This window comes from Halictus rubicundus, chromosome 6, assembly GCF_050948215.1.
Source record: "Halictus rubicundus isolate RS-2024b chromosome 6, iyHalRubi1_principal, whole genome shotgun sequence".
Classification (NCBI taxonomy): Eukaryota; Metazoa; Arthropoda; class Insecta; order Hymenoptera; family Halictidae; genus Halictus; species Halictus rubicundus.
This window is the reverse complement of record NC_135154.1, coordinates 7,482,750-7,501,901: the sequence shown is the minus strand read 5'-3', so window position 1 is coordinate 7,501,901 and position 19,152 is coordinate 7,482,750. Positions and strand designations below refer to the sequence as shown.

Below are 19,152 nucleotides of genomic sequence, written 5' to 3'. Positions count from 1 at the left end.
TTCGTGCGGCATCCCGCGAAAACCATCCGTCTCGTCTCGCAGAACATTCCATAGAAACGCTATTATTTCTCGCATTGTTATTTCGTTGCAGGGTCGACCGGTGTGCTCCTTCGAGTTCGTAAGAGCCAGCTCCTAGGCGGTAAGCTTTACTAAAATTTCAAGTTCATTTTGTTTATCTTTTCATCGCCTCGCTTAGCCTTTAAATTGTTTTAGCCTGCGGTCTATGGGACAAAGGACACCCTTCGATCGACCAGAATCGTTTTCGGACATCGTTCGACTCCACGTCACAAGCATCGACCAGTGTACGATGATTCACGAAACGGGGGAAAAAAAAAGAAGTCGCAGACACGGCTACTTTTCAGGTGCCGGAAGGGTTAAAGGGTCGGAGCTCGTGCTCGTTTCGCTTCACATTGTGTTAAAAAGCGCTTCACCGAGACAGCCACACGCTTCCCGTGAAAAACCCTTCAGGATGTTCTCGCGGTCCCACGGGGTGGGATACGCCGAGGCGAGGGTCCGGGGAGGTGGGCAATCTACGAGAGGTAGTTAGGGATAATCGCGGAACAACTCGAGCAGAGCGAAGATCGCGTTGAAAATGTTTTCGGTGGTTGCGTGACGGGGCGCAATTTCGTGGCCCGCGGCCGGAGACGATGGTTTCGGGGGTTCTCCGTTCTCGAGGGAAGAAGGGGGCCCCCGGGGCCTGGTCGGATGGTCGAGGTACGTCACTGTCCGCGCTATCACGATTAACAGAGTGAACAGCACGGGACGCGCGTCCGCGGGAGGGAGACGGAGCGCGTGGCGAAGGAAAGGTAAAGGAAAGGAAGGCGCGCAAGGTAAAGGCATATCTTGGATCCTTCGGTTGACTCGGTTCAGTCTGATCCGAGCCAAGCCACTGCCCTGATCCGGTGCGGTGCCTCGCTCTCTCCTTGTTCGTTCGCCGGCTACGTCCTCCTCTTCGCCTGCTGTTCCCTGTTCCGCTCCGCTCAGCTCCGCTCCGCTGTGCTCTGCTCCTCCTGACACGTTCCGCTCTCCTCCGGTCTAATCCAGCGGTGTCATCGATCGCCGATCCCGACTTCCTTCCTCCTTGTTGCTGGCTCTGCCTGCGCGGTCAGTTCAAGTCGCGGCGAGCCGAAGCGAGGCGAGTCGTGGCGAGGCGAGGCGAGGCGAGGCGGAGCGACGCGAGCCTCCGTTCGTTCGTTCGTTCGTTCCTGTCGCGTTCGCCCGCCAGACCAAAATCACCACCTGACATGTCACAGTGCACGGATCGCCGTCCTACCAGCCGCTGCTGCCGTCGACGTTCCTTCTTCCGCGTCCAGTGAGCGAACGGGAACACACGTCGGGACTCGGGATACACGTCGTCGCGTATACGCACTCTCTTCTGCTACTCCTTCTCCTCTTCTTCCTCCTCTTCCCGCTCCTGCGGCTGCTGCTGCTGCTGCTGCTGCTGCTGCTCCTCTCTGTTTTGTTCTCGCCAGTGTGCACACACCGGGGTTGCATTCCGCTCGGCCCGTGATTCTCGTCGTGCGCGCGTTCGTCGAAACCCCGGGATTTCTGTGGATCCGCCGGCCGGTACCGGAAGTGTGATGACCCTTCCAGTGAGACGTGCTTTACCGATCGACACGCCGACACCGACCCTTCGATCCTGGATCTGAGCATCGCCGACGAGGTTCGTAGTTCATACCCGTTTATACACCGCCTCCTTTTGTTTCGCTCCGACACTGTTGATCGCCATCCGAAAAGCAACCAGATAGAATCGTCGATTAGGATTTCGAAGAGTTTCAGTGACAGTATCCGGATATACATAGCTGTTGGTAGACAGTGTTCGGCGTTCGAGTCAAGGTTTCCCCTCCCGGCTTCGTTCATATTTCGTTACGCGGCGCAGCGACGAATTGTTTTATTCATGAACGCGTTACCGTCGCGTTTCGTGGCGTTACGTCGTGTCCCTTTGTTTCCCCGCGGAACGGGCAAAATTTATCGTCGGTACAGCTCGATGCCGCCTCGCTCCTCGCCGATCGACGAACGCTTGAAAACGTGGGCCGAGAACGCGCTCCGTATCGTGTCCCGGGACTCGTCGTCGACGTCGTGTTTTCCTCCGATGCGACGGTGCTTCTGAAAACCTCCCGGATAAATGAAACGTTTTTCCCCGCTTCTTTACGGTAGACAATGGGCTGTTAGCCGTAAGCACCAATTACGGAGCTGTGCGCCGCGGCAGCCGCTTCTTTCCGCGGATAGCACGCGAATAAAACGACCGCCGGTCGAATGTCGCGATGCGATGCAGACGCGTTGCATTTTCCGCGATTCGAAGCCGGAAAGGCGAACAAAATGAGAGAAACCGCGGGCCCCACGGTGAATTCGTCCGTGAAATACGAGCCGCGCGAAATCGGTTAATTAAACAACACCTCCCGGAATGCTCTCCGCGCCAGCTTCGGGATTTCTGCGATTCGACGCTTATCTTCGAGCGCGATAACTCGGCAAAAATTCACCGGTTTTTCCGCAACCGTGGCTATCGTTGCTCGGGCGGTCGACGATAAAAAGCTGGAACGTAAACGGGAGAACGAATCCGGCCGATATTTTCATTCGTCGTCGATATTTGCATTTTCGCGATGCGCCGATTTCGATAAGAATTAAAGACCCGGCTCGAAAACGCTTCGTTCGCGCGCGAGGATGGAACGTGTCGAGTCATCGGAGGCAAAAGAAGCAATCGGAAGCACTCGTAGACAACGTCCGAGCCTCTTCTCTCGATCCGAAATCTTTTGTTGGAGTGGCTCGCGGCGGCCTTCGGGCCCGAGTCACAGTCATGGTCGAATAGCAAAACGGTCGCGTTAATTGATAGAGGCACGGCCCTCCGCAATTAATTCCGCGACACGGGTTAACCATGGCAATTCGGTAAGCTCCGTCGGTTTCTATTATCCCGGGACAGATTCAGGGATTCTGTATTCGAAACCTGTTCCCCGGTGATGCATCGAGCCGAGAACCGTGTGCCGTGTGCCGTGTGCCGTCTGCTTTCGCGGCCTCTTCGAGTTCAATGGCACTCTCGTCAGTTCGGCACATTGAACAGAACATTTTTAAAAGCGACACGAGGACAAAAGGTGTACTTGGATGTCTTGACCTTCTGCCGGCGACTTGTGACGGGTGTCTATCCCTTGAAAACGTGCCCGTACGTGACGGGAAAGTATTACGCCTCCAGTCGCGAGAAAAGGATAGACAACCGGCGACACGTGACCCTGATTTTTCTATCAACCGCGTTCGCGAAAGTCAATCGCGATAAAAGCTGGCCACACGTCTCGTTTCTCTTCTTCGAAAACTCTACCGAGATCTGGGTTCAATTGCGACGAATACCGGCGGAATCGCGTTCCCGAGGCTCCTCGCATTCTTGTTCCGCGATCGAAGCCGTTTCCTTTGAAAATATTTGGAACCGAGTAATCGCTGTCGTAGCAATCAAAATCATGCTGCAAAGTGTACTTTTTGATATCATTCCTAGTTATCTTGAAATTCTGGAAACACGTTTCGTCTAACCCTTAGCGCTCGAACGGCGACTGTAAGGTGCCGCTAAAAATTGCTGTATTATTATTCAAAATATTTTTGACGTTATTAAATTAGTTTGTAACATTGCACCATTTTCGTTTGTATAAAATGAAAAACAAAATGTATATAGAAGGGAAACATTCTAGGTCGGAAGAATTGTTTCGTTTCGGAGTTAAAGTAGCTTCGAGTGCAGAGGGCTAATAGTCTGTCCTTCTGCGATGATCAGACAGCTGGCGTTTACGCAAAAATAAAAATGTTCTACCGGAATTGCGAGTAACTGGAGCGAAGTAGACATTTATTTTGGAAATTGGAAATGCCGCGAAAGCGATTGCGATGCTTCCAGTAGTCGGGAGACTTTTCGCAAGATCGTAGAATCGATGATGACTCGACGTGTCCTAAAATTTCGACGTACGTGTCCGCGGAGGTTTCGGTTGTTTATCGGTTTCGAGGGCGAGTACGCGCGTACACGAGCGGCCGGCCGGTCTGCAATCGAATAAAATAATTCATCGGGTAGCGTGACAGCGGCGAGCCGGTCGGCTAATGAATAAAACGTGAACACGTTGACAAAACCGCGACGATCGGCGGGGAGAGGGACACACCGAGGATCACCGGTAGCCGCCTGGTGACTCGTCCGCTGCCAGAACCTGGAAGGCTACTCCGAAGTGGCTTCGGTATTCAAAGCTTCCCTCGGGAATGCAAACCGCGAGCCATTAATTTTCTTAGCGATTCGTCGAGCGTAGGGACATTCTTTTCAGGGCTGATATATTGCGCGATGCGCCGGCCAACGTTTATACGCGATTTTTATTTGGGTCCGGCTCCTCGGGCCTGTCCTCCTACCAGGCTTAAGTCTCTTATCCGAGACGCGGGGAACTTTGGGAAATAAAGGGACGAGCGCGACGCGAGGTTTTCATCGCGAGCCGCTGAAATCCCCCGAGAGAAACTCGACGAGCAGCGTTCTCAAAGAATCGGAGTGGCGTCGGCGCGAGCCGATCGTTAATCGCAATTCAAAGTATCGTTGGCAATCGTTACGAGAGCGCCTCAGTCGATCGGTTATTAGGCTGCGCAATCGTCTAGAGTTTCTCCTCCGTCATTTTCTGCTTATTGCGATCGAATCGGTCGTTCGTTTCGCGAAAGCGCGATATTCGATTCTAGCGTTCGTCGAGGTTCTGTTGTTTAACGCGTTAACCGCTTGCAATTATTAGGGGTACCCATTAGTAATCAATTATTTGCAAAGAATTTGTTCTGCCTTTGGTTCTGTACCGATCGTTGAAGAGGAAACACGTATTCTTTTACAGTTTTCGGTAAAACAGCCTGCGTTCAAAATATTCTAAAAAGTATAATTTCCGAGGATCAAATTCGTCATTGCATACGTTTTCAATGCAACGGTAACAACAAAGAAAATTTGCGATATTTATGGAGATGTATTGAAGGCCAACAAGTGTCAACGTCGCACATTGGACAATTTGGACAAAATCGGATTCAATATCAAGGAACTTTCGATAGAAATGAGGTAGAGCGATAAAATGTTTTTTAAATTAAAGCTGAAACTTTGTAGAATATGGGAAAAATAGGGAGATTATTACCATCCAATCATTTCAACGAAAAAATGACTTCATTAGTTTTTGTCACAAAAATCTATTTTTTGCAAAATCCTGAGGTCGTAGACAAATTTTGAGACCAGATTTGAAAACAGCGTGAAAAAATCTATGGGAAATGATGCATAGCATGTTAAAAAAAATTTTTTTCCGCGCGTGGTATTGGAAAAACTAAAATTTTCGAGGTTAAAAAACATTCGTACCACAACCTCTCTATTTTCCCCATATCCTACAAAGTTGCAGCTTTCATTTAAAAAAAATTTCATCGCTCTACCTCATTCCTATCGAAAGTTCCTTGATTTTGAATCCGATTTTGTCCAAATTGCCCACTGTGCGTCGGTTCAGAAGGTTTGGTCCTGGTGATTATGATCTCTCTGACAGGCCTCGAAGTGGACGACCAGTTGAATTTGATAATAACACCCTAAAATCTCTAGCGGAAACTGATCCAAAATTAAGTATACAAGAATTATCGAGAAGCCTGTCCACATGGTCAACTATACAAATATATGTCAACTATAATATTGAGACCAATATTCGTCGATCAATTTGCACTTCATTGCTATCCAGATTTCGTAGAGATCCATTTCTTAGCAGAATCGTTACCGGAGATGAAAAATGGATTCTTTGTGATAACACAAAGCGTCCCAAGCAATGGCTTTCTGCAAATCAAACCGCAATATCAACCCCTAAACCTAGCTTATCACTTGGAAAGGTGTTATTGTTCATTTGGTGGGACTGTCGTGGCATAATTCACTTTGAGTTGTTGAAACCTGTAGAAACGGTTACTAGTTGTATTGTCAGCAATTACAAGGGCTGTATCCAGAGCTATTGAAAAGAGGGCATCTTTAGTCCACAGAAAAGATGTAATACTGCAAATTGACAATGCCCGGCCCCATACAGCTCTGATCTTTTCAGATCTCTGGATCATTATTTAAGAAATAAAACATTCTATAGAAGATGTTAGGAGGCACCTCGAGTCATATTTTGCTTGACGAACCCTGGATTTCTATGAGAGGGGGATGGAAAAATTGCAGGAAAGATGGCAAATTGTCCTTGATAATGATGGAGATTGTATAATAACTTGAATTTACTACAAAGTTTGTTTTAGATTTCAAAATAATTGATTACTTATGGGTCCCCCTAATATTTTACGGCTGCAATGGTTAGGACTCCTCTGCAGTTTATCGTTTCCTAGACGAATTTCAGCAACGCATAATTTTGTAAAATCTCGCGGTGAGAAAGACAGTCTGGTCGTCGTCGAAGTGTTTGAATTCCCGGCGAACGGAAAAGAGATCCTGAACGTTCTCGCCTATATTAACGATGCATTTATCAATCCACCGGCTGGATCCTCCTCGGTGTACCGTACGCCCGCTACCTTTGCCTTTTAATCAGCGTTTCTTCGTTCGGCCGTGCATCACCATCGCCGGCACACAAACGGCGACGCGTTATAAATATCTCGCGATAACGCGGATCACGCGAAACGCGATACCGTAGGAATAATCGAGGAGCAATAATAATTTACAATTTGCGCGCGACGACGGTGGGTGGCCTTGGCCTTGGCCTGGCCGGTTGCTTTTGCCGGGGGTGTGTAGCGCCTCGACTTGTTTCGCCTAAAACGGGTCATTAAAACAGGGTAGTTTACGTTCATTTGGCTATCAAGGGAATTAATAACATTCAGTCGATCCTATTCGAAATCTTCGTCGCGAGTCTGACTCGTTACGGTCTTGAAGAACCGAAAATTTGTACAGGCCTGTTGGCGAGAATAATTTTTATCTCGGTAAATGTTGAACTTGGTAAAGTCGAATGTTTTTTGTGTGGTACACGAGGAGTTACTCTTCTCGGGGAACTTTTTTGCTTCACCGGGACAGTTACCGTTCGCCCGGAAGAATATCATAAAGTTACACTCCCCTCGAGCGTTGGAAAGAAGATCGATTTCACGATTCCCCGGACCGTTAGTTGAATCGCGCCGGGCGTGCCTATGCGAATTCCAAGGCCCGGTGTTCTCGCACGTGATATTACAGAAATTAAAATCGATTAGCGTTCGCGCGCGTGCTGTGGAAGCTCTTCGCGCATCTGTCGCGGCATTCGCGAGAACCGCGGCTCGTAATCACCGTTTCAGCGGCCGCGCTCCTAGAAACCCGTGCAGCTGTTCGTCAGGCTGAACTTGTTAAACTGATCCTGCAATACATATCGATTTCGTCCGCTGCGAGTTTCCTCGTATAATCAGTTTTTGCGTGGATCGGCACGGTGCGTGCCTCCGAGGAGAAGGCATTTTAAGTGGCGTAGCCGGCGCGGCGCGGCGCGGCGCGGCGGCAGTGCACGCGTGCACGAAGATCGTCAGCCGTGTGACGAGGAACGTCGGAGCCTACTAGCATACGTCGAACAGACACAGGCCGTCGTGTTCGAGACGTCGTTGGTTGGTTCGCTATGGAACTATGAGCTAACGGTACACACCGGCCGAGAGCGGCGAGGAGCTGTTTACGATTTTTCAGCCGGGCGTATCCACGAGCGAGCGAGCGGGAAGCTAAAGGTGTCGAGGCTCGAGGCGTTGGAAATAAATTTCCGACTCCGATTAGCGAATCCTCCGAAACGGGTCGAACCTGTCCTCTCGCCGGAGCTCGATCATAAAAATCGCCGTCTTGGATGATCCACGGCCCTTCCTCGAGCGCGCGCGCGCTCTCGCTTCCTCGCAGATCCGGTTCGCGTTCGTTTCGCGAAACGTAACGAGCCACGGGAGCCGCCGTGAAAATCACGTTTATGCCTGTTACGCCGTGTTTATCCTCGTTCTCTTCCTCCTCGGCTCTCTCATTCTCTCTGTCTCTCTCTTTCTCTAGAGGGAGAGAGATATCCACCGTGTGTCTTAAAGAGGAAATTAACCGAGGCGCGGCCCCGCGCGCTCAGATTTCGCGGTGTCGATTGTGCGTCTGTTCCCTGAAACTCGTTATGTAAATAATGCTCATAGTGCGGCAATTATGCGCGGATAGGGGCGTGCATAAATTTGCCCTGATACCAGCGCAGCGCCCCGAAACAAACGCGTCGATGGCCCGTGGAATTTCGGAGCTTGTAAACGGTGGGAATTTACGGGGGTAATTGGCCGAGTTTAGCGCATACATCTTAATTTTGTAACGACACGGCGACGCGTCAGCTAGCTCCCTGCACACTCGGACAAACTATTTATTGTTCGTCCACTTGTTCCCTCGTTCCACTCTGCTCGCGTCATCGTTTCTTTAATCGGGACCGTCGCGCCCTTCAACCTTCGTGTCAACGCTCAAAATTGCTACCGTAATAAATGTTACAAAATAAGTAAAAAATGGTACGATTCACCATCGGACATTTTCTTTGGTTAACAAAATCATTGTTCTCTGGAGGATCGCGAGGGGTGTAAACGAAAAAATTGATGGGATCCGTTGAACGATGGAGAGGTAGTTTTGCGCGGCATCAAAAGTAATTCGAAAGTTGCCCGGTGAATTAGGTTACGATTAAAAAGCGACGGCAAGCCGGCCCGTCTCGGTCAGATATCATAAATCACGAAATCAATTGCTCGGAGCCGGTCGTCCCATTCTTCTACGCGTGTTCTTGGACGGCAGTCCACGAGAGATCTAGATAATTCGCCTCGGTTTCGTGTCCGCCTTTCCCCTCGATCCTCCCGGCCGTCCTCCTCCTCTTCTTGTTGCTCCTCTTCTTATAGAGAGTCGACTCTATTAGTCGCAGAAACGTGTCCCGTTCGCGGATCCCGTGGAACACACGATAGATATCCGTCTGATTAACGATCGGATCGTACTCGGTATCCTCCCGCTGACTGATTAACGAACCAGTCTTCTTTTCGGCTCCACGGCTCTCTTCGATCGAATCGAATCGAATCGGCTCGACTCTCTCTCTCTCTCTCTCTCTCTCTCTCTCTCTCTCTCTTTCAATCGTCTTGTTCGTGAAGCTCGTTCTGCGATCCGTCAATGTTTCATTATTCTATTGCCTCGCGCGGAACTCCGCGTGATTCAGGTCCACTGAATGGCATTATATTTAATTCGGACGTTTGCTCGCCGATTCTCGGGAACCGTTTTAATTGGTTTCGTTTAGACCCATAAACGCGCGGCCGGGTTCGAGGAACTGTCCAGGCATTTCTAGTTCTCCGTTCCATTCATCTAGCGAGTCGTTCGACGGACAATGGGCTTCCGGCCGCTTCGGCTCGCCTCGACTCGCGACGCCGAAACTCTACCGAACTGCGCAAACACGCGATAAACCAGCCGAGAGTTTCGGATTTGGTTATCGGGAATTCAATTTCATTTCGGAATCGCAAATTCCGACACCCGCTTCGACCATTCTTCCCGATCGCTCTGGCACCGGTTTCTAGTCGAGCGTAGCGGACTAAATACTTGTTACTAAATCCGTTTAACCCTTAACGCTCCGACCTTTAATTGTGAATATCGACCGGCAACTCCGACTTATTCTCATCATGCTTCATTCATCTCAGAAGTAATATAATTTTGATTACAATATTGATTACACACTTGGAGCGTTAAGGGTTAATACAAGACGCGTCCAGAGCATTGTTTTATCACCTTCACATCCGAAACAGGCGAGGAACAATCTCCATTTTGATTCTATTCCACCGGGAAATTTGAGCACGGCGCTTCCAAACGCAAACTTTGTAAAGAAGAAGCAGGGGATATTTTCTTATTTCGGAGTCAAAAGCGTCGTCTTATATCGGAATAAAATTGTATGTACAACTCCGGGACAAATTACTTGCAGTTACTCCGACGTGGGTTTTTATTTAGGAATGAAAGAAGGGTCTATTATTACAAGGGGTCCAATATTATGGTTTTTCATCGAGAAACGGGAACACGCTTCGCAGCAATGCGAGTTACGGAATCATAAATTGACGGCCGTTGGTGGATCGGTTTTTAGAATGTTGATGTGGCTCGAGTCGGCGCGCACGGACAAGCAGGTTGACAGTTTTGATCGGATTACAGCGTGGTCCTCGTCTTTCAGGATGACCGAAACCGACGAGCGGATGAACGAGTAAAACTAGGAAGGAATCACAAGGGAAACGAGGGCTGCCGAAGGAAGAGATGGTGGTGGAGTGGCTCTGCCCTGGACTTCGGCCAGCCGGAAGCCGTAGGCCCCGTCTTCTTCACTGCAAGGTGATACTTCTCGACGAGCACGAGCTGCTGCAGGACGTCTTGGTGAGTTTCGATCAAGTTCCCTTCCTCCCCCCCCCCCCCCCTCGAACGGCCAAACTTTCGGGACCGTGTGTAAACTCGCCGGAAAGTTCGCAGCAATTTATTTCGACGGAACTGGGAGATTTATTTGAACCATGCTCCCCGCGAACGTGAAAATTTGGCCTCACCCACGTACGACTAATGCGGGGCAGTAAAATCGCGTTCGCCGATTATCGTTCGAATCGAACCGTAGAAATTTTAACGAGCGAACGCGCGTCCAGCGTTAGCGCGAACTGTTTCAAGTCATCGGTTATTGTCAGAGAAATTATTCGGGACTTTTATCGACCGTAAAATTATTGTTAGCGAACGAGAACGCACCAGGCGACACGATGAGCTCGCCCACAGTCCCTGCCCACCTTTTATATCCTTGATTTCTATTGCCAGAAAAGGCCTACGCGTGGGCGTACGAAATTTCTGCGCGCTTGTTGCTAGGTCGCTCGCGAAAACCCCAAGTCGCTCTCGAACAAAGGACAAGCGAAAACGGATCGGTTTCCTTCCGGCAATTCGAACCAGTCTTTCTAAATTGTTAATAATTGCTCGACGAGTGTCGCGATAATTAAAATTTTATTCGAATCGAAGTATTTATGTTGCACGGTGCGCGTACTCTGAAAAAATGGCAAACCACGGTCCCGTACTTTACACAGCACTTAAGACCTCCATTACCAAAAGTGGGCGACGCTCGTCTATTTTAGAATGATTATCGGTTCACGGGGCAATTTCGCGCAGACGCGTCGCATAATGAGCGTCATGTTAATTGCTTTTGCCCGCGGATACTGCGCCCGCGTCTTCGTAATTGTCTGCACGTTCGATACGAGCGCGACACTTTCGAAAACGTAAGTCAGCATTAGACTGCGGATCTTTATGCGAAATAAATACTTTCTTGGTCAATTACAAGTCACGGGAGTCATTCGGAAACTTCTTTCATCCTTTAATCATTTCAGTAAGTTGAAAACAATATGTATAGATGTTCTTAAATTCGCCGACATATTTTTATCGTATGTGCATAAAATCTGGATAGCATAGTCGTCGACTATGAAACAGCTGCAAAACTGGCTCAGCTTTCTATCGAGTTCGTCCGAGACAGTGCACCGATAAAAATAACAGTGGCACCCGCAGCAATTAATTAGCCGAGTTGCCGGTCCCCGGAACGATTAGGGGAATCGATCGGTGAAACTTGGAAGGAACGATGATAAAAGAGGCAAGGGGGAAAAATGGTGCTAGCGATTATCCTCTAGACTGCCAAGGCCAGCGGCTCGGGACTTTCGTAAAAATCGAGGATCCCCGAGCGAGCTTGAGCCCCGTTGCGGTCCAGCCATAAAACACTTCCCTTTACGTATTGCATATTTCATTGTCGCGACGCGAGCGTGCGGCAATTGCGCGCGCGAAACACGCCCGCGCCGGCCTGCAGCACCGCGACCAATTTCTCGCACAAATCATCGTCCGAAATTTAATGCCGCGACCTACTATAACGTTCCGGCGAGGCAAGAACAGGCCCCCGTTAATGTACGGTCTTTGGGCGCGGTATTGCACGTTTCACCGTCGCGGTCGGTCGTCCGCGTCATGCTGAAAACGCTCGGCTCGGCTCGGCTCGGCTCGACTCGGTCTGCCCAGCCGTGTCCGTGCGGTATCGCGCGCATACTGCATACAACACCGAGAACAAGGCCCCGACGATCGTGCGACCACCGGCCACGGAAAATCGGAAATCACCGAGCCTAATTGCCGTCGAGGCGACCAGCCGAATCGCTCGAAAATAAAATCCTCCTGAATTAATTCCGACGAAACGAAACGCAGCACTTCGAGGATCTTCTTGATCCGAGAGTAGAATCTCTCGATTATAGAACAATCGCTTACTCAGTTACAGTGCCGATTTCCATCGATTTGTGTAACCAATAGCGTTACGCTTGGATCCTCCTCGATCGGGATATTTACATTTGGAGCGCGGCGGTATACTAAAGACTTCGGATAATCTCGGCACCACTGTGTTTTGCCAAGAGACGGGAATATTTACAAGCACCGGGGCAGGCTGGGTTCTTCGAGGAACGCGTCTCGAGGATCCAGTAATTTTTTCAAGACGACCCTCGGCGGTTCTCGCAATTAGGGGGAGAGATCTACGTCGAGGAAATCGCGTTGATATTCCAATGGGCAATTAGGATCGATTCTTTTCCGTTCGCCTTGGCGGCGCGGCGCGCCGGTTCGATCGATGGATCGGCGGAGACCGACCGCAGGATCTACACAGCCGCGGGCCGTTTTATTCGGTGGCAAATTAACGGGCATTTGGCGCGTGGGAGAGCCCGGGGAGAGCTCCCTCCCCTCGAATTTATTGGCCGACGATGGTTTATGATTTAACGACGCACCACGAGATGCGGCTTAATTGCCATCGAGATATCGCAGGGCCAGGTCGAGAACGTCGCGTCGAGATGCTCCCAAGTCTATTGACGTCCGTGAACGGTTGCTCTCGTGAAAGCCCCGCAAACCTCCCCGGTGATTTCCCCGGCCGGGCTAAATATTCATGGCTAATCCCGCGGAACGAGTGTCTCTTTGCGATTCGCGGCTTTGTCATTCAAACGAACGTCTCTCGAGCGGATATGCGCGCGCCCCGCCAATTTCCGCGGTGTCTGACAGCGATTTCGAAACTGATACTGCTCGCGCGAGCTGCTTTCAATCGCTGCTTCCACTGTTTCAAGAATTTTTTTCCATATGAAACGCACGGGATCAAAACGACCGTTGCTGGTATTCGATCGCGTCGCAAAGTCGACCAGAGGATGCGTGGGAGCATTATTTAGTATAATCTTTGCGTTTCGGCTTAGGATATCGTCCAGTTACTTCCACAACTATTAGGGGCACCCATAAGTAATCAATTAGTTGCAAAGAATTTGTTTTGCCTTTAGTTCTGTACCGATCGATGAAGTGGAAACACGTGTTCTTTTACAGTTTTCGGTAAAACAGCGGCGTTTGTAATAAAATGGCGGCGTCCGTACCGTTTTCATTTTCATGCGGGATTTAATGCAACGGAGATGTATTGAAGGTCAACAAGTGTCAACGTTGGTCACCAGACACCCTAAAATCTCTAGTGGAAGCTGATCCAAAATTAAGTATACAAGAATTATCGAGAAGCCTTCGGTCCACATTGTCAACTGTACAAAGGCACCTACACGAAACGGGAAAGGCTCATAGGCAAGGAATATGGGTACCGCATCGATTATCTGAGACCAACAAGAATATTCGTCGATCAATTTGCACTTCAATCTTTCTGCAAATCAAACCGCAATATCAACCCCTAAACCTAGCTTATCACTTAGAAAGGTGTTACTGTGCATTCAGGAAAAAATCAAGAATTGCAATGGGAAGTTTGACCGCACCCCCCGTACTCACCGGATATTGCTCCCTCTGACTATCATCTTTTCAGATCTCTGGAGCATTATTTAAGAAATAAAACATTCACTTCTGTAGAAGATGTAAGGACGCACCCTGAATTTCTATAAGAGGGGGATGGAAAATTTGCAGGAAAGATGGCAAACTGTTTTCGATAATGATGGAGATTATATAATAACTTGAATTTACTACAAGATTTGTTTTAGATTTCAAAATAAATGATTACTCATGGGTCCCCCTAATATATTACCAGCGGGTCTCTATGCAAAATAAAAATTCTCTGCAACAGTTCTCTGCAAAAATTCTCGACGACAGGGTCTCGCGATGGCAAACAACGGAGCAGTTAGAGGTTTAATAGGGAAACGCTGGTGGTCGGATGCTGCAATAAGGGTCGCAGGACCGAAATTCGTTGTTTGTCTCTCGGATGATTTAGAGCCCGGCCGCGATATAATACGGGCGTAGATTATTGCAGCACGTAACTCACAAAGGCTCTGGCCCGATAATAAGAGGCAGGCTTTCGTTGCCCGAAGATATTGCCTCTCTTGCGAAACTCATTCATATGCCCGAATCCATATCGGATATACACGTATGCCGGCCGATTTGCATTGAAAAGGACACCCTTTCACCGACGCGACGCGACGCGACGCGGCGCGACGCGGCGCGACGATTCCCATCGTAAACTATCGGAGATGGCTCCCGCTCCGCTGGGCTACCGGCATCGGTTTCAACTCCGACGACCACGGTATCACGCGATTTTAGAGCAAGGCTACCAACTTACGCGGGGAGCGCGGACCACGTTTTCGAAATCGCTCCCCGGAGTCCTTCGATCGCGTTCCATCCTCAACGCCACGGCTATTATTAGGCTCACGCGAGTCGATCTCGCGAAACTTCTCGATCACGACAACCTAGAGCCGGCTATTAACTCGCTGCTGATTGACTTTTGAAGGTAAAACTGCCTCCGTAGTGGCGCGCACGGTGCCATCGCGTTTTAAAGGGGTACTCGGACTACGGGGAGACACGGTCTTTCGGTATCGGCTTTTGATAGCCGAGTATCAACTTTGATAAAGATATGAGGTCGCTGCAATTTCATCGGGTAGTTTCATCAGGAAATACTGTTATAATCTACAGGTTCATTATGTGTGCCATACAAAGGTGCAAACCTAATCTTTCAAGTCCTACCTTCAGTTTCTATCTGCATATTCAACTTCGCTTTTAAATGAAATTTACTTTTTATTTGAGAAAGTGAACAACCAAAAAATTCAATATTTACCATAATATAATCGAGAAACGCATTTTTTGACAGAACATGACGATTACAATGAAGCTCGCTTTAGTCAATAAGTTCCATAGAAGGCTCGGTGTTTCACTACCGTTTTATTTTAGACACGAGGTTCGACGTCAGTATCGATTTTAATGGACTATTGTCGCCGGAAAGATCGAGACACAGTGTGTAACTATCCGTAGACAGATAGTTCAGAGCAGATTTGTTAATTGGTTACGGATACGGTCTGCAAGATCGCCAACCAGCGGCGTAACGTAATTGTCGCAGTAAACTATCTCCTACGGGTGCGTTTAAGTCACCGCTGAATTTATACGAACATAGTCGTTGATTTACAGTCTTTAGCGGCTATAATCTAGTGGAAGGCGTGGCGGTCGCGTATTCAGGCTTGCGTAACAATCCCTCGATATTGAAACATACGCGGCACCGATACGTACCATTGTCTCGAAGATACTAACTCTGCGGGAAGTTGTGATTCGTTTGAAAAGATTCGGCGCTCGATTCCGATCACCCGTTGGATTCTTTGCGATCTGTTGAACGCGATGGCGGCCGGTTCACGGCTCCCGCACTGCCATATACACGAGGTCATTAAGCGCCGGGACTCCTCGCGCACGTAAATACCCTATTATTCATCCTAGCGAGTCTTGTCTATCAAACGTTTGCGCAGGGATGTGCTCGGGCTGCTTGTAAATTATCCCCGGCCTGGCGACTCCCTTTAACTGGATGTCGTGAACGTAACATTAAACCCTGGAAACGTTGCCGTGCAACGAGTAAGGTATTAGGCATCACTCAGCGGCTCGTGATTACCGGCCGAACAATTTGTAATAACAGCCGGGCTCCGGGGCTGGATAGATTTATCTGCTACTCTCCGAGATGCTGCCCGCGAAACTTCGCCTCTACACGTTCGGCTCGGCCGCTCCGTATCATTATACTTGACCCTATATGTCCCGCAGGTACTCTAAAGTAGCGCTTTCATTAAGATGCCACCAGGGGAAGTTCGGCCGGGATTCGAGCTACGAAAAGAATCGCTCCGGAGCGCCTTATTTGTTAATCCAGCAATTTACTAAATATAGCGCGCGCTGAGCGACCTCGCACGAAATATCTCGAACGCGCTCCGAACAATTTTTATTTCCTTAACGGTACCTTCTCCGCATTCTGATAATATAGACAACGCAACGTGGTTCGAATCGGTTTTTTACCTTTCTGAAATTATAAAAATTACGACCAAAATTTTTACAAGGCAACGCCGACTTTTAGCGCTCCGTGGATTTACAGTTCACAGATGGCGGAGCATGAGGAAGAAATTGTTGGTAACAAGGATATGTCGGGTTGAGACCGCCGCGAATCGATTGCAACCGTTGCTGTTGCGCGTAATTGCCGAGGACAGAACCGATTAGTTTCCCCGATCGACGGGTATTTTAAAGCGGAAGCGCAAAAAGTTGACAGCGCGGACGGACGTTTAGCGTAGAGGAAGAGTTTGTCGCGTGCAATGTCGGTTAATCGTCGCGTTTCGTGCACGCGCATCCCGGGATTGCTATTCACCGATCGAGCGCGCCCGGCGATCGACATTCTTCGACGAGTTCGCGGGCTAAACGAAGAAAACGATACGGGAGCGCAATACAAATGGAGGTGCGCGCAGTCAGTCGATCAACCGTAATCGAGAACTTTCCATGGTGTGGCGCGGTGTTCGTTAATGACAAATAAGAAAGCCGAGACACAGGCGCACGCACACGCACACGCACACGCGAACGGCGGCGGCCACGCTAATGTAGTCGCGGATGCAGTTAGAACAAAGTGTTGCTTACAATCCGGAAGTAGTATATTACGCCGCGGCGGCGCATTACGATGCAATTAACCGGACAAAAATCTGTCTGCCTACGCCGCGGTTCATCATTCACTCGGATAAAGACTGACTTCTGAGTTCTCTCGTCCTTGGTTACGCGAAAGATCTACACCGGGCAGTGTCGGGGGTTAATTAACTTCTCTTTCTGTATGGTTCGAAGTGCGAAGCCATGGCCAGTCATCGATACTCTCTCGCAAATACGGGGTGACTCGCAAATAACCGCGGACGTCGATTACGGTCATCGATACGTCTTCGAAAAATTTTAGGTTGTTTCACTCTCCGTTCCAAGGGTGCCGTTGCAAGCACAGAGTGGATTTTAGTCACAAGAGAATTTGGGACAATTTTACGCTCTGTTCCGAGGGTGCCATTGCAAGCACAGAGTGGATGTTAGTCACAAGAGAATTTAGGACAATTTTACTCTCTGTTCTAAGGGTGCCATTGCAAGCACAGAGTGACTCTCAAGGTAGGCTGTAGACGAGGGTTTTAGTCACAAAAGAATTTGGGACAAGTTTACTCTGTGTTCCAATGGTACCATTTCAAGCACAGAGTGACTCGCAAGGTAGGCTGTAGACGAGGATTTTAGTCACAAAAGAATTTAGGACAATTTTACTCTCTCTTCTAAGGGTGCCATTGCAAGCACAGAGTGACTCTCAAGGTAGGCTGTGTTTTAGTCACAAGAGAATTTGGGACAATTGTACTCTGTGCTCCAAGGATGTCATTGCAAAAATTTCACTGACATTGGTTAATTCGTTTACGAGTTATAAACGATTAAAAGTGAGAAAAATTGCCGTTTCTTACTATTTTCGACTTATAATTGCACTTTTAATCGTTTATAACTCGTAAACGAATTATCAAAAACTTGTGAAATTTTCAGCATGGATATAAATTATTCGAGTGAATAAAACACATGTTTCAAATGTTCGATACAGGCTCAGATAAAAAAGTTGGAAAAATCAATTTTTACCATTTCTCTCGCGATTCCGACTAATTCAAAGTTTTCTTTTCAAAAATTGTTTTCGCCCCGTCTAATAAACTAATCCTTCTAGCTTCTCAATAACATTCAAGTCATTTGATGTAATTTAAAAAAAAAACTATATTGTTTCAAATAGTGTGGACTCAGTTTTGCTCTCCAGTGCATAAGTCAAGGGGTTGAAAAACGACAAGGAATCGGACACGAACTTTCGCACTGACCTAACACGAGCATTCTCGCTTTCGCTGTCCTGTAGTTCCATATAAATTGAAAGAGGTGACCGCTGGAATCATGTTGTTGTCTTCCCAGAAGAGCGTCGATCGCTTCGAAGATTCGCTCGGCAGAGAAAAATGCAGGGAAACCCGACGCCGATCCAGAAATAATTTCGATCCGGCTAGAGAAGAACAGGCCGCGACACGAGGATAATTGCTGTCCAGCATTTCTCTTCCATTTATCGTGCATGTGGAGCCGGTTTCATTGAACTCGCGGCACGAACGCGGCTGCTCGCGAGTTAACAGCCGGTCCGTCGACTCGCCCCCGGCGCCGCCTTCTCGTTCCCGCGGATATTTAAAATGTTGCGTAATGCGCTCAGACCGGATGAGACCGCGGTCCAGAGTTTGCCCGCCGATCGCTTGAACCGCGGATCGAGGGAAATATTCTAGTCTAGGCCGTTGGTCTCGTCCCCGGCGATTAGACCGACGATAACCGATCGTTACGGCCTTGGCCGGAGCAGTCCCACCGTTTCTAGCAGTTAATTGGCTGCCGCTAGGGGATGAATCGGCCACTGGAACACGACGGAAGTGCCACTGGAAGTGGGCGTCGACGCGCGTCTCCTCGTTTTCTTCGCGAGACGATTAGACCAGGACGATAATTGCTTGCTGGATTTTTGGATAGACCGAACCACTCTCCTAAGCTCTGTAGACTCTGTCGTGGGTTCAATCTTGTCTTTGTAGGTCCTAGGCTCGGAATCCCGAGGTATTTATTTAACACGTTCTCTGCCACGTCAGTCACATATGACTGACAGTGATTTTTGACTAGGTTTAGAGTTTTATTGTGACATATCCAGATAAACCGAATTTTATTAGGATCTTTAGAATTCAGAAGGGTTTATACAGCGTCCCCTATAATACATATAATGATCTTTCTTTTGGGAACATTTATAAATAATTAAACCGAATTGTTTCTCTGTAAATCAAAGAGACAACATTCAATGTTTATTATTCACTCTGTTGTTCCTTTCTTATAATTACAATTTCTTACAATTACAATTTCTTATAATCATAACTTCTTATAATCCCGATTTGCCTAACCTTTTGTACACTCGTTTCTCAACCGTGTTTTTCCTCATCACCTCC

General features: G+C 48.5%; 1 protein-coding gene across 4 annotated transcripts in view; it reads left to right on the top strand.

Annotated features, from left to right (window-relative positions):
- The window catches only part of LOC143355149 (band 4.1-like protein 4A), a 76,621-nt gene that overhangs the window by 1,392 nt on the left and 56,077 nt on the right, over positions 1-19,152 (top strand). The window contains exons 1-2 of one of the 4 annotated variants that reach the window (XM_076789719.1): positions 1,497-1,663; positions 10,104-10,297. In XM_076789719.1, coding sequence (XP_076645834.1) covers positions 10,184-10,297 — 114 coding nt within the window. In that variant the 5' untranslated portion in view covers positions 1,497-1,663; positions 10,104-10,183. Of the gene's footprint in view, positions 1-1,496; positions 1,664-10,103; positions 10,298-19,152 lie in introns of those variants that run through there. The other 3 variants (XM_076789718.1, XM_076789716.1, XM_076789717.1) reach the window with 3 other exon arrangements.